The sequence below is a fragment of the Watersipora subatra genome, chromosome 3 (assembly GCF_963576615.1).
Source record: "Watersipora subatra chromosome 3, tzWatSuba1.1, whole genome shotgun sequence".
Taxonomy (NCBI): Eukaryota; Metazoa; Bryozoa; class Gymnolaemata; order Cheilostomatida; family Watersiporidae; genus Watersipora; species Watersipora subatra.
Genome location: NC_088710.1, coordinates 65,713,243 through 65,736,371, shown reverse-complemented (window position 1 = coordinate 65,736,371; position 23,129 = coordinate 65,713,243). Strand labels below are relative to the sequence as shown.

Sequence of the window (23,129 nt, the reverse complement as noted above, 5' to 3'; positions counted from 1 at the left end):
TCTTAGTTTATTAATAAAATGTCGCAGGGTCAAGGTTACATTTGATAAAAATGTTTACTTATTTGTGTTTATTTCTAACAGCTCAATAAAGTGATGTATCAAGAGTGCTGAGCTAAAATGTCTCAAGCTAAATGCAACACAACCACTCCGAATTCTAGACTTCAAACAGTTTTAGAACGAAGAGGTTCAGCTAGAGTTCCTTTACCTGTGCTTCCAAATTATGTATTCACTGAAAGGCTTGGAAGTGGAACATATGCCACCGTTTACAAGGCTTATAAAAAGGTGGGCTATTTTTGAGTTAGTTATTGTTATAAATACTAAATTTGTTAGACGGTTAGTTCAATATTGACTCACCCATCGGTTTAGTGCCAATACCGATTAATAAGTGAAGTGCTTTTTTTGCAATAAGTATTTCTGATTTGGTTGTGAAGATTGACTATGGTCACAGCACTAGGTGGTTCAGACAGATGACATCAATGGGTGATACCTTCAGCGTTATATTTTTTTGGCGTACACAAAGACCTCTCAAAAGGCCTCCAAAGCATTCTTTGGCCTTTTTGAGTGAGTCTTTTCAAGGCTGAGTGCCTCTCAGTGCCATTCTGCTAGTTTGTTAGATAATCCAATGGGCATAACAGAACATAGGGGTAATAATTTATAAAAACGTGATTGGCTGCTAAGTATATCCAACTTATTCGCAACTTTATTTTGGCCAGGCCTTCAGACTGTTGACTATGGATGGTATACTGCAGTAAATTCTGAACAATACTGTGGCAAGTGGAAAACACAGTTTTGATATGGATTAGTCTATGTTATAATATTTTGATAGACTCTGCCATTTTTTATTGATTTACAGAAGTGATCAGCCTTGCTTGATATTTTTGGTCAAGCTGATCTAAATATACAAGTGGCCATACCAGATGTTAATCTTGCAGCTAAGTAGGTAAAGAACAGCACCTATTTATAGTGATCTGTCAGCTGTCTATTGATGCCTCATTTTTGTATTATAGTAATGTTTTGATCAGATGCCCAGTACTGGCTCAAGAAAATGGTAAAGGGAAAGTTACAAAATATAGAGAAGTGTCTCAAATGTTCAGACTCACTGCCAAGTGCTTTAAAACTGCCCCAAAAGACATGTAGGCCATTTCTTGCGATATTCAACTGATATCATCCAACTAATCTGAGTCTTGTCTAGCATTAAAAATATTTAGCTGTTTTAGTAATAGAACTTTTGTTAAAATTTTTGCAATCTTCTAGTCAGGAGACCGAGAAACCGTTGCTATAAAGTGTGTGAAGAAAAGCAGCTTAAACCGGCTCTCAACAGAGAATTTGCTAACAGAGATTGAACTGCTAAAGTTACTCAAGCATGAGCATATTGTTGAGTGGAAGGACTTTGAGTGGGATGCCAACTACATATATATAATCACTGAGTTCTGTGGAGGCGGTGATCTGCATTCTTTTCTCAAGTCTAAGAGAGCTCTTCATGAAAATCTGGTTCGACGATTTCTCCAACAGATAGGTAGGCAGGCTTATCCCTAATACTGGTATCTTTCTGCTAATTTTCCTACAATTTGTTATTTGCTGATAGTGCAACTGTTTCTTAACAGTGTTATGAGTTAACACTTTATATATTATATTATGTGGTTGATATGAGTTAACATATTTATATATTACTTTGTTATTGCCAATGAAGTAATATATAAATATATAAAAATGTTAACTCTCAACAGTGTTAACTTCTAATAGCAACAAAAAGTAACACTGTTAACTTTTAGCATGGTTAACTTGTAATGTAATGTTAATTCATAGCAGTGTTAACTTATAGCAGTGTTAACTTATAGCAGTGTGAACTTTTAGCAGTGTTAACTCATAGCAGTGTTGACTCATTGCAGTGTTAACTCATAGCAATGTAAACTCATAGCAGTGTTAACTTATAGCAGTGTTAACTCATAGCAGTGTTATCTCATAGCAGTGTTAACTTATAGCTGTGTTAACTTACAGCAGTGGTAACTTATAGCAGTGTTAACTCATAGCAGTGTTATCTCATAGCAGTGTTAACTCATAGCAGTGTTAACTCATAGCAGTGTTAACTCATAGCAGTGTTAACTCATAGCACTGTTATCTCATGGTAGTGTTAACTCATAGTAATGTTATCTCATAGCACTGTTTACTCATAGCAGCGTTAACTCATAGTAATGTTATCTCACGATAAATTAATTGGATTCTGTTGTTCTAAAAGCTTCAGCGCTACAATACATGAGGGAAAAAAATGTTACTCATTTGGACTTGAAGCCCCAGAATATCCTCATGTCTAACCATAGGAAGCTCAAGATTGCGGGTAAGGCATGTCTATTTTATTGTATGTTATCTGAGTTTTCCCAAATCATCATCAGGTCTCTGTCCAACACCAGGCAGCACTTATCCTGTTGCAGACTTTGGATTTGCTCACTACATTGTTGGTGATGTGGAGACAAAGTATTTGAAAGGTTCACCTCTTTATATGGCCCCAGAGATCATCTGCCAAAAGCATTATGATGCCAAGGCTGACCTTTGGTCAGTTGGTGTCATACTTTATGGTAAATATTTATTTATGTAACCTTTTATGTTGTTGTTGTCACCTTCTGGCTTTTTGCTGAATTGAATTTGTATTTAGAGTTGTACAATAACTAGGTACGTGGAACCAGTGCATTCAATTTCTTTATTCTATTGCAGAGTGTTTGTTTGGTCAACCGCCTTGGGCATCAAAGACCCTGGCTGAATTGGCAGAGAAGGTCAAAGAGAACAAGTCCATACAGGTAAGTAGACAGGAAAGGTCAGAGAGATAAAGTTCATACAGGTGAGTTGTCAAAGGTAGTCTGGGAGAGCAAGCCCATGCAGGTATACATCATCCAGTAAACAAAGGAAAACTTTAGCTATCTACTTTTAAGCAAGAGTCAGCCAATTAAATGTTGGGGAACTGAACTATGTCGCATGTGTTGTGATTGGTCCTTCAGAGTTCTTACATGTGTTTTGATTAGTCCTTCAGAGTTGTTTACTCGCGGTAAGCCTCACAGGTCGACCTTCCTTTAAGATGTAACAGCAGTAATCCCTCTGTTCTCGGGATTTATTTCAATTCCAATCAGATAACCAGTAGGTGGGTGTTTAAGAGACGGTTCACAGGAACCAGACAGAGTTTTGAAACCAAATATTGTTAGCAACCTGGTGGAAGGTACGGAGCATATGCGTGTGAAGTTTGGAAATCAGCCAAAAAATGTTGAAAAACATAGCATTTACGCAGGCTAACAAACACACGCACGCACACGTACAAACACATGCTCAAAAACAAAGTGGGACTGATCAAAATATTTTACTTTAAAGGTTGACTTGCAATAAAATTCACATTATAGTTATTTGGTATCAAAAGATTCACCATGTTTTACTCTGTTGTGTTGTAGGTGCCAAATATGTGGAAATGTGATTACAAGCTCTTAAAAGCTGAAAAACGAAAAGCCGCCGTAGATTGGAATCTCTTTATTTCGATGACGTAGCCATGAAATTTGGCTATTGTCTTGTCACGTGATGTTCTCACGTGAATTGAAAGGCCAATAAAAAGCTCAATATAAAACTTATCGTAGCACTAGTTTATGACAAACACTTCGGGTTTTACCGAAGACCTCATATCAAATATAGATGCTCGCTACTTTACAGTTTTGTTTCGGTTTGGTCTAATCGGCAAGTCGTAATCTGATCATGTGACCCAATACTTCGCAAATAATTTTTGCAGCACTTTTCGATCATTACAAGTGACCAACGGGCTCGTCATGATTATTAGACAATGATATGTACTCCTTCAAGATAAGGCTAAAAAATTAAACAAATTTTTACGGTAAGTTATAGGATATCACTGCTAAAAGTGACAGCATTACGATGACGATAAAACAGAAGCGTAAGAACAATAGACATGGTTTTATTGAATGCGTGAAGTATATTTGTGAAAATATTTCGACAAATAAGGTTGCATGAAAGTGTAAACAGAAACCATCTCTCACAACTGCGTCACATTTGAGCCGTTTTGGAAAGAGAATCCAAACTACGTCGGTCTCGTGTGGCTGCGATTTTCTGTTCGTTTTTGAGCTTTTAAGAGCTTGTAATTACCTTTCCACATATTTTGCACCTACAACACAACAGAGTAAGACATGGTGATTTTTTCATATCAACTAACTGTAATGTGAATTTTGTTGCAAGTCAACCTTTAAACCATTTTATCAGGCTGGTTGACTCAAGTACCAACAGTGGTTTGTTGTTTGAGTCTGCGCTTCATAATTGCTGCTTCTACAGAGCCATTGTTGTAGATCCCACCCGGATTTGATATCTCAGATGACTGCAGAGATTTGGTCCTCAGGCTTCTCACCAGAGACCCCGCTAAAAGAATTTCTTTTGAAGACTTTTTTGCACATCCTTTCCTGGCTCTGGACAGAGTACCAAACGGAGAGAGTCTTCCAAAGGCAGTAAGTTTTTCTCCGCATACACTTACAGGTAAGTACTTGCACTTAGCATCACTGCGTGTTATGTCACAGTCTTTCCTCTGACCTCGTGATCACTTCAATATTTTGCTAATGGATGATAACTTCATATTTAACAACTTTTCTGTTGCTAGTTTCTCACATCAGCCAATAATTTATTAATGAGTGTATGCATGCTGGTAGCTGTGCTGCAATATGTAAGTCTTTCCTTTGTAAGGAGTGAGAATATGGTTGGCTAATTTTAGTGCTAGAGGGAAGGTTACATATCATTGACTGCGTATTATTTTACATCATATCAGTTCATGGAATGGCTAGCATTAAATGCTGTGCTCAAAGCTAGGCTTGCTACATTATCCTTTTCTTTATTTAAAAAACTAGGTGGCTTACTAAAGCTGCTTATGCTTTAATATCTACATGTACACCGCAGGTAGATGCTTTAATATCTACATGTACACCATAGGTAGATGCTTTAATATCTACATGTACACCATAGGTAGATGCTTTAATATCTACATGTACACCGTAGGTAGATGCTTTAATATCTACATGTACACCGTAGGTAGATGCTTTAATATCTACATGTACACCGTAGGTAGATGCTTTAATATCTACATGTACACCATAGGTAGATGCTTTAATATCTACATGTACACCATAGGTAGATGCTTTAATATCTACATGTACACCGTAGGTAGATGCTTTAATATCTACATGTACACCGTAGGTAGATGCTTTAATATCTACATGTACACCGTAGGTAGATGCTTTAATATCTACATGTACACCATAGGTAGATGCTTTAATATCTACATGTACACCATAGGTAGATGCTTTAATATCTACATGTACACCGTAGGTAGATGCTTTAATATCTACATGTACACCGTAGGTAGATGCTTTAATATCTACATGTACACCGTAGGTAGATGCTTTAATATCTACATGTACACCATAGGTAGATGCTTTAATATCTACATGTACACCATAGGTAGATGCTTTAATATCTACATGTACACCGTAGGTAGATGCTTTAATATCTACATGTACACCGTAGGTAGATGCTTTAATATCTACGTGTACACCGTAGGTAGATGCTTTAATATCTACATGTACACCGTAGGTAGAAGCTTTAATATCTACATGTACACCGTAGGTAGATGCTTTAATATCTACATGTACACTGTAGGTAGATGCTTTAATATCTACATGTACACCGTAGGTAGATGCTTTAATATCGACATGTACACCGTAGGTAGATGCTTTAATATCTACATGTACACCGTAGGTAGATGCTTTAATATCTACATGTACACCGTAGGTAGATGCTTTAATATCTACATGTACACCATAGGTAGATGCTTTAATATCTACATGTACACCATAGGTAGATGCTTTAATATCTACATGTACACCGTAGGTAGATGCTTTAATATCTACATGTACACCGTAGGTAGATGCTTTAATATCTACATGTACACCGTAGGTAGATGCTTTAATATCTACATGTACACCGTAGGTAGATGCTTTAATATCTACATGTACACCGTAGGTAGATGCTTTAATATCTACATGTACACCGTAGGTAGATGCTTTAATATCTACATGTACACCGTAGGTAGATGCTTTAATATCGACATGTACACCGTAGGTAGATGCTTTAATATATACATGTACACCGTAGGTAGATGCTTTAATATCTACATGTACACCGTAGGTAGATGCTTTAATATCTACATGTACACCGTAGGTAGATGCTTTAATATCTACATGTACACCGTAGGTAGATGCTTTAATATCGACATGTACACCGTAGGTAGATGCTTTAATATCTACATGTACACCGTAGGTAGATGCTTTAATATCTACATGTACACCGTAGGTAGATGCTTTAATATCTACATGTACACCGTAGGTAGATGCTTTAATATCTACATGTACACCGTAGGTAGATGCTTTAATATCTACATGTACACCGTAGGTAGAAGCTTTAATATCTACATGTACACCGCAGGTAGAAGCTTTAATATCGACATGTACACCATAGGTAGATGCTTTAATATCTACATGTACACCATAGGTAGATGCTTTAATATCTACATGTACACCGTAGGTAGATGCTTTAATATCTACATGTACACCGTAGGTAGATGCTTTAATATCTACATGTACACCATAGGTAGATGCTTTAATATCTACATGTACACCGTAGGTAGATGCTTTAATATCGACATGTACACCATAGGTAGAAGCTTTAATATCTACATGTACACCGTAGGTAGAAGCTTTAATATCGACATGTACACCGTAGGTAGAAGCTTTAATATCGACATGTACACCGTAGGTAGAAGCTTTAATATCGACATGTACACCGTAGGTAGAAGTTTTTATATCGACATGTACACCATAGGTAGAAGCTTTAATATCGACATGTATACCATAGGTAGAAGCTTTATTATCGATATGTACACCGTAGGTAGAAGCTGTCAAGCTCGCCATAGATGCTGATGAAAATCACAGGACTGTGGAAGCGATTGATCATTATCTCAAGTCATTGGACTACTTTATGGGTGCTCTGCATTGTGAGTATTGGGTGGCTCATCACATGCGTAGAGTGTTTGAGTCTCACATATCAGAGGTATTAGCGAGGTAAGAGTTTCTGTCTGTCACCTTAGTAACAGACAGGAAATCTTACCTTACTTTTAACAATCTAAAATCGCACATTTGTTAACCAGGTGTGCAATTTTAGGTTCTGATCTTATTTGTTGTGACCTTTTTTAATAATGCTTATTTTATTCTATACCAGCATGGGGGCTGCATGACCTTCCCTTTAAAACCGGTGGAACTGCTCATAAATGCTATGGCAATATAAATAAGCCTTTTGAATCAAGGAAAGTAGATGTGAGATCCATATTAGTTGAATAGTTGTAGAAGCCAGTTTTAAAACATATTGAACTTGAAGGTTGTATGTAATAGTTTCCGTTTGGGTGTATGAATTGTTGAACATCTTTTCCTGTAGTTATTATGACATCATCACAACAGTATTTTTAGTTAGCAATACAGCGGCACAAAGCGCTGTGTATATCCTGTAATAAACTTCTTCATCAAGGTTTAAGGTATTCAGACTAAGCTAAAGAGGCGGAGCTAAACAAGCAGCACTCTATTTGATAATCATAAAATAACTGAAAAAAAATTTTCAACAACCCATTTTGCAAAATTAGGAATTTGTTAACCATCCCATTTGTAATAAAAAATTTTTTTAATGAAATAGAAATTTCCTGTAATGTTCTGTGTATCAGCTTCCAGCTATTCAGAGGCTTTTGACTAAAGATCTTCAGTAGAATCAACCTGCAACTTGTTGCTTTTGTGTCTCCTGCTACTATCTAAATAATGGCTCAACTTTACTCGCAGCAACTTGGGTTCTCTATACTAGATGATGTACAAGAAAATGCCTTGCAAGCTATTCCATTTTATACATTTCCCTCACTTAAGTCATTCACATTTCGATTTGAGCAGTTCCGAATGTTTCGTTATGACCTCTGGCATAGAATTCTTTATCTTGCCTTAAAGGTTGACTTGCAACAAAATTCGCATTACAGTTATTTGGTATCATAAGATTCACCATGTCTTACTCTGTTGTGTTGAAGGTGCAAAATATATGGGAATGTGATTACAAGCTCTTAAAAGCTAAAAAACGAACAGTTAATCGCAGCCAAACGAGACCGCCGTAGTTTGGATTCGCTTTCCAAAACGGCTCAAATGGGACGTAGTTGTTACAGGATGGTTTCTGTTTAAACTTTCATGCAATCTCATTCCTCGAAATATTTTCACAAATATACTTCACGCATTCAATAAAACCATGTCTATTGTTCTTACGCGTCTGTTTTATCGTCATTGTAATGCTGTCACTTTTAGCACTGATATATTTTAACTTACCGTAAAAAATCGTTAAACTTTTTCACCTTAGCTCGAAGGAGTACATATCATTGTCTGATAATCATGACGAGCCTGTTGGTTACCTGTGATAATCGAAAAGTGCTGCAAAAATTATTTTCGAAGTATTGGGTCACATGATCAGATTACGACTTGACGATTAGTCCAAGCCGAAACAAAACTGTAAAGTAGCGAGCATCTATATTTGATACGGGGTCTTCGGTAAAATCCGAAGTGTTTGTCATAAACTAGTGCTACGATAAGTTTATATTGAGCTTTTTATTGGCCTTTCAATTCACGTGAGAACATCACGTGACAAGACGATAACCAAATTGTAATGAGTACGTCAGATAAATAAAGAGATTCCAATCTACTGCGGCTTTTTGTTTTTGAGCTTTTAAGAGCTTGTAATCACATTTCTACGTATTTGGCGCCTACAACACAACAGAGTAATACATGGTGAATCTTTTGATACCAAATAACTGTAATGTGAATTTTGTTGCAAGTCAACCTTTAACAATGCCCCCAAGTTAATCCGTAGCAAGCGGATGTCCATGGATGTCGACTTATCGCAGGGTAACTCAATGTGCGCACAACTCAAAGTTTGCATCATTCGCTTCATGGAAACCTAGTGAATGCTAGTTATAGACTGTTTGTTAAAATCATTGATTACATAATCAGAGAATTCCAGGCTGCTAGAGAAGATACTCTAGTACTGTTAGTACGAAACAGGAAGTGAGTCAGCTTTTTGTGTATGCAGATGAGACCGAGGAAACCAAAAAAGCGATACTGAGAGATAAAATCCAGCAGTACCTAACAAGAGCGGAGTTGTTGAGAGAGAGACTTCACACAAACCTAGAGAAAAGTAAAACAGCAGTTTATAGCCTGCAGGAGTTGGGTGAGATGACATTCTCTCAATTATATCTTATGCTCTATCCAAGGTTAGCCTTAGTATTTAAAGCACATAAATTACTTAATTTTTTTATTATATAGTTCAATACACCAGAGTCTTGGCTTTCGAATCAGCCTATATTCGATACACAAAGAATAATAAAACTATGAAAAACACGGTGTCCAAAGTATGTCCTGTAATAAAAAAAAAACTTGGTTGCGGTTCCCACAATGTGATGTCACAATTATTATTTAGCCTTAGGTAGTCGATCCCTTTTGCTGCCATTGAGACTGCGCTTTTCTGTGACAATCGGTGCTGTTAAACCCAGAGAATAATAAACTAGGATTCTAGATATTCAACAACGCCCGGGGATCGTGCTAACGCCCGCCCGACAATTACAAACACATGTTCTGGGTTAATTAATTTTGCTTCAATAAATATACTGTCGTTGATAAAGGTAATGAAATCACAACGATTAAATTGTGACCTGCGGTTGCGTGGCCCTAGGACTATATGTCAATCGCACTTTCGGCGAGATCACGCAATGCTTGAAATTAATTAGTCTCAGTCCGTGACCCTCAATACATACCTGGCAACTCTCACGCATTGGGCGTGAGACTCACGCAATCACCTCAAAGAAAAAATGAGAATGCGTGAGAAATGCGTGAGATTTTTGCCCCAATTTCCACAATTTTATATATACTATCATTGATACATCAATTGCCCCAGAATCAAATCTCACGCATTGCCCCACTCTTGGGTTGGCAGGTCTGCCTCAACATCACAATAGAAAGAGAGGGCTAGTGCGTAATATCATCGGGAAAACATAGTATGGTGCTTGGAATCTGAGCTATTTATCATAGAAATAATCTGTACATGGAGAGCTAATGTCACTGATTCCTTTGTCATCTTAATTGGTTCTCTGGAGTTGTCCTACCTTTGCCTGCCACTAGCGTCATTATCGTAGTTGATAAATATAAGAAGTAAGCAATAAAATAAGCGGTAAGAGCACACAACACCGCAAATGAAAATTGTGCCATCACAATTTTCGAGTCTATACCATTGAGCATTTCTGTGGTAGAGCTCTGGAGAAATCCTATAAACACCAACCAATGTCTGTCTCACCATGTCAAATAATGGCTCACTCGAAAGCCAAGATGCTATATTGAAATATATGATAAAAAAATTATGTAATTGATGTGCTTTAAGGAATTTAAAGGGAACAAGATTGTCAGACGCTTAGCTTGTTTAAAGGTAAGGTTTTTAGAGTTGTTTTTCTATCAGATTTTATTCTAACAACTTCTGTTCAACCATTTCAGAGTTGCGAAACTATGCTGGAGTAACTATTACTAACTGATTAGTAATAGTTAGTCTCAGGAGCGTAGTTGAATCAGGTCAATTGCTACTGCCTCCGATGACATGACATATTGGCATACTGGTAGATGACATGACATATTGGCATACTGGTAGATGGCATGACATATTGGCATACTGGTAGATGACATGACATATTGGCATACTGGTAGATGACATGACATATTGGCATACTGGTAGATGGCATGACATATTGGCATACTGGTAGATGACATGACATATTGGCATACTGGTAGATGACATGACATATTGGCATACTGGTAGATGACATGACATATTGGCATACTGGTAGATGACATGACATATTGGCATACTGGTAGATGACATGACATATTGGCATACTGGTAGATGTCATGACATATTGGCATACTGGTAGATGACATGACATATTGGCATACTGGTAGATGTCATGACATATTGGCATACTGGTAGATGGCATGACATATTGGCATACTGGTAGATGTTTTGAAATACAAGAACCGTCTCAGCACAATTTGATTACTATATCATAGAAAGAAATACTTCCTCTAAGCATATCTGTAACTATCATATTAATTCCTAGTTCATTCTCATGCTTCTCAATAGTATAGCTGGCAAGTTTTTATCAGGAGCTCACCAATAATCTTTCAAATGCAGCAATGACTATCATATTCTCCCATCTTCGAACATCAAAGGCTAAGAGAGATCTTATAAAATCTGTATAATTTTTCATATATCGGTTGAGGTGATATTTACTCAGCTTCAGCTTCACTTGTTGGTTTTTGATTTAGATAGTAGTTTATTTTAATGGATGTGCTATTATCAAGTTATAGAGTTGTCTATAACCAGCCTCCATGTTGTATTATTTATTGCTCACTAAAAGTTTAGTAAAACTTCTATTTTCTGGATGGTCAAATAAAATTAAATGTTTTCTCAAGAGCTTTGTCAACAATTGTACTTAGTTTGTAGGAAAGTTAATAAATAATTTTACAAACCTGGTTTGGTCATTTAAAGACCTTTGAATAAATCCATGTTGTAGCCATCAAAATAATATTTGGCAGAATACAAAATGTATAATTACTTTATTGTTAATTGTATAGCCTGGGCTCACCAAAAGTTTTAAATAATTTCTGTTCCCCTTTAAATTTCTCTCAAGCTTAGTCAACTCAGTCATAGAGTGTTGTGAATTTATATACATGTATGTACTAAATAGAAAATAGCCTGTTCAGTAGTCTTAAAATGCAGATACCATAAAACGAATCGATAAATTTCATTTGTTTTTTGTTCTTCATACTTTATGAAAAATAGGAAGAACAATTTAAATGTTGTCTTTGTATAAAATGAATCTTAGAGTCTTACTGTGTTTTTACACTATATTTGTTTATTAGCAATGACTGTTTTCATAAACCATATAATGTATTTTATGTACAATTACCATGTGTATACTCACACTATATGTGTGGGTCAGCACCTCATGGTTGGCAAAAGAAATATTTTGTTAGATATAAACTTACAATGACAGCATACTTACTCAATGCAGCTTTAGTAGCATCAGTAACATGTTTGTATTCATTTCAATACGCTTCAGCAATATCTTTTAGTAGCGTAACGCCACTGCAGATTCCCTATATTGTTCAAGTCCTGGTTTGGGAAATTCCTTCTATAATATTTTTACTCAAGCTAACATTGATAGATTGTAATGATATTCTACATGTTCCCAAACACCTATTTCATAGCTATATTCTACAAATTATTGAGTATACCAGGCAAACATACCTAAACTTCTAAACTATCTAAAATATCTAAGCCATCCACATATCATAGGAATATATTTCTAAGTGCTATTGATTTTTCACACTCTTTTTTCATAGTCTAATTTTCTTCCATTGTCATCAGCTGGTGAAGTAAAGTTATGTCAGTGTTTAGTTACCATACAACCCCTAATTGAATGCCACCTCTATTTGAACGCGACCTCCAATTTACCGCCACTACAGAAGAAAGGTTGAAAAATAGTGTCATGGCGGTCAATTAGAGGTTTTACAGTAGCTACTCTTTGCTCCTTTGTGTGTAGGTACTATTGCACTGAATAATAAGAATCTTGTAGAACAATGGTGTAATTTTACAGCTACTGCAAAGTTTAACATGAGATAGGCCAAGTAGATAAGGAAGCCTACGCACCCTTCAGCTGGCTGCATAATAAATATCTACATGTATATGGATCAAGTCGATAGCGAAGTTTCTGTGTTTACTCTAGAGATCTTTCAAAAGCACCCTCTATATAATTTTACCTAAGGTTTCTTACCCATGTTTTACATCTGTACTGATCTGCGCATTTCTTAATGCTCTAATGTGTAAAACACTGTTGGTAAGGCGTCCATCAGAGCTGATATGTATCCCACTTGTACTAGTTTTGTCTAGATACTATGCGCATCTCTTCTGCTTCTACTAAGAGTAGAGCTGGTTGTACTGCCTACTCATACGATTGCTTGACACACACTGTATGACAGGCTGGGGTTCTTCATATCTGGTTTGTATATGGAAGAGCAGCAGTTCAAGCTGTTCTAGTTAGTCAGGTTTGCTACTTGCAGGCTGTTGGGAATTCTAATAACACTTCCTTGTAGAGTTGATGTAGTAGTTATTGCCACTTGCCCATGTGTTATTGTCTAACCATGCTGCAGTAAAGTGACAACTCCTCTGTCTTTTTACTATGACAGAGAAATAACTCCCCAACACCAACAGTGACAAGGCACTGTAAATAGCAGTTGGCCTTTCCAAAGACTCCATCAGAGGTTCTGTTTACCCAGGGTAAATCTAGAAACTGCCAACATTTTAAGGAACATAAACTAATCACCTCAGCGTTTGACTCGCTTTTCACAAACTCTTCCATTTTGTAGAACACCTTTGACACTGTGATTAGATGCTCCAAATCAAATGAATGAGCGTTGAAAATACCACAAGTGTAATAGCTACAGTAACTTTAAGTGTTGCAGCCATTCATTAAATTGGCCATTATTTACATCAAAACTAGCTAGGTATCTCTGCAGCTTTGTGCATGCCAAGTGAGAGTTTGCCATATTCAATATTTGTTTCCCAGTTAATGAAACACCCTCTAAGATGTCAACATAAATGCGAAAAATGAAGAGTGTTGATGAGTTGCTACTTTGGTTTTGTAATGGGATGTTTGAAGTACTAGCACTTGTTGCCGTATAGTGGTTTCTCGATTGAAAGTTCCGCAGCTGATGCTAGGTTTTGAATACTCAGTTGTGGCCAAACTCAACTAGTGCAGATACAGATCTGAGAGCCTGCTATGTGTTCTGATTGTGACATATAGTATTGTACACATGTATGCAGCATCAGTGCGCAGGTATGTCTTGCGAGTGGTCACGGTCATGAAAAATACAAAAGCACTTTTGTATTACCATTGCTTATGAAGTCATCTGTATAAGCTCTAGGAGAAGCCATAATTACTCACATATTCACTTCCTCCTCGTTATAATAATTTTGTTTTTTCAGAGGAATTGGCATCATCTCATGCACAGCTGCCGGCGATTCTCTCCATGCAAAAGTCAGCTTCTCAGCTGGTCAGTTCCAGATAACTTCATGTCTTTTATATCAGATGTAGTTTTCTCACGCTGACTTAGTGTTTAAAGCAGTAACTATTTGGTTGTGTCAGAGTCTATGGTGTGTAGCAGACATCATGTTCATAGTGGCGTGTGCTCAGGTGTTTTTGAGGTTTATAATAGATATTGTTAGATGAGTTCTAGTGAAGGCATCAAATGTGATAACACACCTGTCAATACTTGTTAGCTATCGGGCATATGCCTGTCACATATCTGTCACTTGGAAGTTAATTTGTTTAGGCGACACTTTAGACTTACAGCATTTTGGGCTCATAACATGAGCACAAAAAAGGATTTGTTCAGTAAAGCAGGTACTTCAATACGATTTTCTTGGCTGTCGGTATTTTAGATGAGTTGCTTGGTAAGTTGTGTTTGTTATACTCTTTGTAGGAAAAAGAAAAAAAATATCCTGATGCCTTAGAAAAACAAAATAAATGTATTGAGCGGTTCTTATCCATTGCAACAGGTAAGTGTGATTGCCGATATAATTCACTCTGATGTTTAGATCAGCTTAGCACATGGTTCTATTTAGTAAATAAATTGCTCAAATTTTATCACATAGGCCTCACTGCGGGTCGCCTACAGGAGCTCCTCCACAAGCACATTGAAAAGAGTCTCGCTCATGCAGAGCAACTGAGCGACTACATCAAATCCAACCAGTCTTGGAAAACCCACCGCGGCATCAAACAGTCTTTGACTGACAGTAAGCCTTGATTCTCACATTGAATAGAGGAGGAAGCTGTATTATTTTTGGCATAATCAAAGGGTCTAGTTTTCAAGTCATATACCCTATCTCTGCAAAAATGTTTTCAGGTTTACTTTTCTGCAACTTACTCTGCAAAGGGATAAACAAATATCATTTTGACTTCACATCATCTTCAAGGCACTGCTAGTTCAAATCACGTCATTCTACCGATTATATATTACTAGATGAACGCTCGGTGTTGCACTGGTAATAAAAAAGTTTTTACACAAAAAATTTATTTTTAATCAACATATACAACATTTACCATTTTAACTTTTGAATGACGATATTTATTTATTACTGTGTGTGTCCAGTCAATACATAATATTTAAAAGCTAATGCATAAATCTTTGAAAGCTCAAGGCATAGCTAAAACAGATTGTTGAAAAACATTTCTTACTTCTTATACTGCACATTTGTTTAAGATTTAAAACAGTTTATAAACAGGTGCAGGTAACATAGTTGCCACTGAATAAGTTTCTTTGCTCAATAAATTTGAGTACCTTAAGCTAGTAAATATTTACTATAATAAGAACCATTATTATAACTTAAGATAGCATTAGGAAAAAGATTGCGTCTCTCAGTCATGATCTTCAAGCTTGCTATTTTAATCAATCAGCATGAAAGATTGGCAGTTGTAATAAGTATGTGAACAATTGTACAATAATATGGCAAGGACGGCGTAGCATTGGATAGCACATCTGTCTGCAATATGGTTGTTTCAGAGTTCAATTCCATTGCGAAGCAGGTTTTTCATTCCTAGAATTTAATCGCTATAACTGGATCCATTAATGACAGATGACAAATGCACACTGGGATTTATAAATATTCTAGCCGAATGCCCAGCGTTGCACAGATATTAAAACAGCTTATAAATGGTGGCAGGATGTAGTTGCCTGCCATTAACCTGGCACATTGCTAATGGCTAGTTTGAGTAAGCTAGTACAGTAGACGCTGCTTTAACGTAAATTCCAGATAAAGTAAAAAAATTATGTTAAGCTTTTGCTTCCTATTACATAAAAAATACCATATAACGTAAAGTGCCAAGTCGGGCGGGTTCTCAATTTCGATTTGGATGTATATCTATCTCTCCACACTTGCGAAAGAAAAAGTGACATGCGTAAAGTGTTATAACGATTATATATACAACTTTTCAACAATGTAGTTTGTCGTGATAGATCGCCAGATGTGTTGACAAAACAGAGATTAGGCTGTGCATTGTTCATAAATACAAAAGCAAGCAATTGGTGCAGGTGTTACAGCGTCGGTCCACCAATCCGAATGTCACGATTTGTAGTATCATCAAAAGTTCTCTTTTATCCTAACCTTGACCCCTTGTCACAGTTAGGCGATGAACAGGTTGTACCGCTTTTTGTAAAATATTTTTGTTTTTTGCTTTGTTGTAAACGTACAAACTATTTATTATCAGTTTTACTTCCCAGATTACACTTTGCTGGTTAGAATAATAATCAAATCGTTGTAAATGTACGTCGAAGATATGCGCTCCCCATCAAGTTATTGTAGAATTACTGCAATAATTGTCTATAAAACCAGTGAGATTGATCTTAAAAAGGAGAAAGGTTGTCGATGCTAACCAATAATACTGCAGTTACGGTACAGCCCACAAATTAAAAAAGTTAGGTCAAGTTTTTCCTTTTTGTATGCCTAAAGGGGTGAGTTTGAAAAGATCTTGGAATGGATTAGGCAATTTACGTATGCTGTATTTTACTGTTCTTATAACGTAAAATCCCTACAGCATAAACATTACTGGAACGGATTATTTACGATGTAGGAGCGCGTGCTGTATCCGTTTTGCTAAACTTGCTTATAAGAGCCGTGAAAACAAGCTTTAGTGACGTTGCGTAACACAGAGTGCTATACGTATTTTAACTGGGATACCGGCTCATACCATACTGCCCGATGAATCCATTTCATCTCACATGGTTTAATTGGTTAGGTTAATGCCTGGTGAATGGGAGGTTCCGAGATCAAATCTTCTGTGATAAGTACTTGTCATTGCTACATACTAATCGTTATAGCTGGACAGACCAGACGATGACGGCAATTAGCGATTTATATGGATAGATGTAGCAGTTTATAAAGTTACCATTACTATATTGACTACCTTGTGATCACAGTTGCTTTGTAGAAAGCAGTGTTTGGTACACCTACCGCAGGTAATCCATATAATTTAGCTAAAATTACAAGCTTTATTGCTTGATTTGTCGGGGAAGTTGTCTGATGATGAATTACAGGCTTGTAATCGTAACTAGATTCTTTCATATTAGTAGTGTCTCTACCTAAAACTCTGTGGGCGGCAATCGACCTCTACAATGCATCAGATACAATCCATTCGTTATAAATTTCTCTTGCTTTGTGTTAGTCATATAGCTGTTAAAAAATCATTAAACTTCTATTTTAATAATCCTCTGAACTGTAGCTTAAAGCACATAAATTACATAATTTTTTATTATATATTTCAATACATCAGAGTCTTGGCTTTCGAATGAGCCTATATTCAATACACAAAGAATAATAGAACTATGAAAAACGAGGTGTCAAAAGTACGTCCTGCAAAAAAAAACACTTGTTTCAGGTACTCAAAATGTGACGTCATAATTCTCATTTAGCCTTAGGTCGTCGATCCCTTTCGCTGCCATTGAGGCTGCGTTTTTCTGTGACAATAGGTGCTGTTAAACCCGGAGAGCGCTAATAATAAGCTAAGATTCTAGATAATCAGCAATGCCCGCCGATCGTGCTAATGCCCGACCAATACAAACACATGTTCTGGGTTAATTAATTATGCTTCAATAAATGTACTGTCGTTGATAAAGGTAATGAAATCACATCAATTAATTTATGACCTGCGTTGGGTTGCGTGGCCCTTGGACTAAATGTCAATCGCACTTTCGCGAGATCACGCAATGCTTGAAATTAATTAGTCTCAGTCGTCACCCTCAACATCACATTAAAAATAAAGAGTTAGTGCATAATGTCATCGGGAAAATATAGTATGGTTTTTGGAGTCTGAGGTACTCATCATAAAAATAATATGTACATGGAGAACTAATGACACTGATTACTTTGTCATCTTCATTTTTTCTCTGGAGTTGTCCTACCTTCGCCTGCCACTAGCGTCATTATCGTAGTTGATAAATAAGCGGGAAGAGCACACAACAACGAATATGAAAATTGTGATGTCACAATTTTCGAGACTATGCCAGTAAACTTTTTCGCGGTAGAGCTCTGGGGAAATCCTATAAACACCAACCAATGTCTGTCTCACCATGGCAAACAATAGCTCATTCGAAAGCCAAGACTCTGATGTATTGAAATGTACAATAAAAAAATTATGTAATTTATGTGCTTTAATGTGTATGTTATGGTGTTAGCAATTTTTTGATGACAATTGTAGTATTTCTGTGATAAAAATCATGTGCGTCTCAAAGTTTTAACCGAGCAGCTGAGAGGTTGCATTTTCTATGTAAAGCAAGCAAAGGATATAGTTGTACTGTTAAGTATAGTTGCAGGGTCAAATATAGTTGCACTGTTAAATATAGTTGCACTGTTAAATATAGTTGCACTGTTAAATATAGTTGCACTGTTAAATATAGTTGCACTGGTAAATGGTGACGCTGAGAAATAACTTTTACGTATAAATATTAAAAAGGAGATTATGAATAATTGCAATGAAGTTTAATTACTATTTATTTGAGAAAGTTTTATGCATAAGCAGTAGCCTACATGGTATTTATCATTGCTGCAAATATTCAGGCAGCATTTAAACCTGTTCAAACATCAATACACTGTCACTATGATTTGGTATTTGGTCGCTATGATTTCATGCTGTAAAAACCTTATGTGTGTACCTTTTAGAGCCATAATTAGTACAACAGATCAATTGTAAAATGATATTAATATTCGCAGCAATCTCAGTTGTACAGTTGTCTAACCACATATGTCGTCCAAGGTAAAAAGCTAGTAATTTTAGTTTAAAGTTCTTTTCAAAGTTGCAAAGGAAGAGCAACTCCAAATTTATCCATTTTAGAACTACTTGTAGTTAATAGCTAATTTAAAGCACATTCTACATATACTTTCAGGATTATTTTTAAGCATTATTCTTGACAGATGGAAATATTTGCAAACTATGTATGTATTTGAAAAACAAATAAAAGTAGCACTTGAGGCATTCAAACACCCGCCTTATGAGTTGTCTTCTCATTGAGCCAAGGGATGCTAAAAGATAGACGATTAAATGCTGAATTCATCGTCATTTCTCAAAATCTTGTTGTCTTTTGAATAAAATTCATCCATGTTGCCGAAACCTCTGTCCCTTACCCAACTTACGGTCACTAATATGATTAAATGTTGTAGGCTACTGCCTTAAGGTGTCACCTAGTGAAGTTTTGTTTACACCTGCTAGTTTTCTCTTACAAAAACTGTTTTATAAAAAAGCTATTGAGCCATCTTCACAATTCCGTAATTTATCTACACCTTCATCTACATAAAACACACATCCTACTGCCAAGGTCATGACCCTGCCCTGAATTCATGTTTATTTTCTGTGCTAGTTTATCTAATCACTATTCAAGATCTCATGCTATCTCTTCAGATTTGTTTGGTGTATTATTTAGGTCTTAGCTGTCTGGTATAACTGGGCAGCATTCTTCTTTTGTTTAAGTTACTGTATATCATCTCTCTCTCTCATCAACTTTTATGGTTCGCTACAGGTTCTCATGTACATCATTGATTCACTCATCCAATCACTAGATGATAATTTTTAACTTGATTGGATTAGCAAGTATATATGAGCTCTTACAGTTAGGATGGCGTAAATGTTACTCTACTCCCTTCTTTATTAACTTTGTCCTTTTTATATGTTCAGTCCTGGGAGGTTCTCTTGTTTTAAATGCTGGTAAATTTAAAGTCAACTTCTGACTATTATCTGCATTTTTAAGGAGAAATAATAAAAAGGTTTAACAATTAACTTCAGGAGTTTCCAAGTAAATTTTTTCTCATCCCGCAGCTGGTTGCGATTGTTTGAGAGGCCTCAGCACCTCTTTCAATTATTTCATGTGCTCTATTTTTTCCTTATTTCAAGTAAAACAAACCACTGGCAAATATAAAAAAAAATCATTATTGAATGCGGTTCAAATTCACTCTGCTGCGTTGTAACATGCATGTGTTGGGGAGACAATCCTAATGTGTGTTATTTTTATCAAATTTAAATTGAGAGACCTTTTAAAAACTAATATGATTCTGTTGCATGCAGGTTGTCCTTAATATATAAATGCAATATATTTTACGAATAAAACTCACACACAATTCGCAATATCATAAACCTTTGCATGGGCCTTGAGCTAAGTGCTATACACTATCCCCAGCCTGTCGCTTCCACATTTTCTGAACTGAATTCACTGCATTTGTTGCTTTTAGGTATGAAGGAGACATGTCGGGTCCAGTGATGTCAGCTCCTACTTCCTATTTCGATGTCTCCTTATCCAGCTAACCAATAGGAAGTTGATAAATCACAGCTAGTCATTTCGTTGTATTTATTATTATTCATATCTCGGTAGAAAGATGTACTTGCAAGTAATTACCAATGCTATTTCTGTTTAAATTAAAGTGTCAACAGTTACTGGTAGCTTATCGCTACAATTTTCTTCTTCTGTCCAGGTCTAGTCTTTAAGCCAGTGGTTGATTACTTCTTATATATATAGAGCAATGCGTGGACAAGCTTGCGCCAATGTAGCCTTTGTCTCCACATATTTGACTGTCTGCCGCCATTCCTGGTTGGAGACGACTATTGCTTATTCAGTTCTCTAACTTATTGCTTGACAAACAATTCAATATTTTTTCTAACGCTTTTCTGTATGATTCATTTACTATATAAAACAACGCAGATTTGACACATGGCTTTACTCAATAGCCAATGCTGGTTGAGTTAACAATAACAAGGAAGCACGTGTTATCAAAACAGTAACAGAGCCGCTGTGGCACACTCACACAATATAGATTTGAATACGCCAGGCTGCAATGTTTTATTATGAATCTACAGCCACCTGTTAGCTGATATGACCTAATCTCGCATCTTCTCTCAACTGAGTAAATGTACTGGCTGATGCAGCTGATATCCATTCCTCGCTGTCGCCCATCTGCTGCCGCTTCTTGCTTTTCTGTTAGATGTTTCACCTGGACAGCTGCTGTATGACTGACATCTCAGCTTTTAATTTACTCACTTTAGCACTCAACCCAAGTTAGTAGATTCACTTGATCAAGTTATGCGTTTGAAGTTGTCTACTTTTTATTTTTCTTCAACCCGAGAGCTGCATCTTATAAGGCTAAGGAACCTAAGTACACATGTGATATGGGTTATGGTATGCTGATGTAGATCAGTCATACTGCGCTAATTATGAGGGTGATTTTGATAGCTTTTATTTTATTTAATGGTATGACTCGAAATGAAACAAACATATATTATGATTTACACGTATATGGTAAAAGTATATTATATTATTTTTGTTATACATGTATTTTTAGACAGAATGTGTTGTAAGGCAAAGGTGTACAAGTAAATGACCTGATGACCTAACAAAGAGAACTTGCTTATCTATGGGGTTGTTGAGCGAGCTGCAGATCAATACGGTAGCACCTCAGAATTTAACTTAATGAAGCATCTTTCAAACTTAGCCTTTAAAATATTCACAGGTTTTGTGGTTATATTAGATACAGCACACTTTCTGTTCTACAATGATGCTACTATATAGTTTCATTGCTAAGTCGTACATTGAGGACTAGCATTAACATACCTTCCGGCTATGTTTATTATAAATATGTGAAAGGAAGGACAGTGTCAATAACAAAAGTAAGACCTGGATAACAGAAAATGACAAATCATCTCCTGGCAGTGCCAGTTGTCCAAACGCCATGATTTGATATCATGTTTTGTGATTTATGGACAAGCAAAGGTGAATTATCATTCTAGGGGTTTGAGTTCAATTTTATATCATTTTATTTGTTTGTGCAATAGAAAATATATTAAATTGAAAGAAAAACCATTTTTTATTGGTCAATAGAGGAGAGATTGAACAACACGCTAAAGAGATATTAATAGACTTGTGAGGTATAATACACATAAGTTACATCAATATGGTATCATATTATTGCCTTTTTACGATTGCACACTGTTCAAAGGGTTTTGAATGTGATTGGTATGACTTGGTTGAAATATTAAAGATAATGAATGCCATCCCTGTTACAATAAAACTACAGAAGAAGTGTATCTTCAAACAAGAAGCAAACGCACTAAGGCCCTTCACAGAGCTACTCAGGTCCTGATATTTGTTGCCCTTCATGAATGATAAGTTGCTCCATATGAAATTTTATTTGTTTGTGTTTGTTTTTCTGCTCTGATTCAAATTATAGCTTTTTTTGTGAGGTTAAATCAAATGATATGTTTCTCAGCCAGTGCTATTTATACACTTCATTTTTGCTGCCTCTATGCTGCCAGTATTATTACTAATAATAGCAACCTACCATCATATTTATATTCTTTTATTAAAATCGCCAATTTATTGGCATTGGCTTTCAAATTATGATTGTATTTTCAGATTTAAGCTAGTCACTTCTGTGTGACCCTCCAAAAACCAATATCTGGCGAGTAAGTTGTAAAAAATTTGATAATTCTCTCATCAGGCTCATGAAATGGATAGATGAGGATGGACAGCAGAAGTCTATACAGACTGCAACTACAGATCTGTCTGTTGGTAGTTCTGTCTGTGTGTTAATCAAATATACTTTTGCTAATATTGGTCAATGTGTGCACTCGAAATTGATGCTTTCGTCTAGACTTTTGGTAGGGTGTTTAGGCCTGAAGGCAAGTCTAATTGGATAATTGCACTCTACTTCTTCCGTATGTTTTGCGCATCTCTCAAAAACCACCATATCTCTCAAGTAATCATTAGTGACAAATGTCAATACTCAGACAGTAGCAGTTAAAAGGTCTCAAGTGTAACAAAACACTGCTTGAGGCAGCAATTCGACTACACCTCATTGATGCCAGCTTTTGAAAGAAATTCATGAATAAAGAA

The 23,129-nt window shown here is 36.2% G+C and overlaps 1 protein-coding gene across 1 annotated transcript; it reads left to right on the top strand.

Annotated features, from left to right (window-relative positions):
- Positions 1-40: 40 nt before the first annotated feature.
- LOC137389719 (serine/threonine-protein kinase ULK3-like) lies at positions 41-21,629 on the top strand. Its single transcript, XM_068075799.1, has 12 exons — positions 41-282; positions 1,255-1,516; positions 2,237-2,335; positions 2,430-2,573; positions 2,710-2,792; positions 4,329-4,484; positions 6,973-7,078; positions 9,190-9,327; positions 14,188-14,255; positions 14,685-14,760; positions 14,857-14,997; positions 20,476-21,629. Exons 1-12 carry the CDS (start codon positions 118-120, stop codon positions 20,502-20,504), a joined length of 1,467 nt encoding a protein of 488 aa, XP_067931900.1. The 5' UTR covers positions 41-117; the 3' UTR covers positions 20,505-21,629.
- Positions 21,630-23,129: the final 1,500 nt, after the last annotated feature.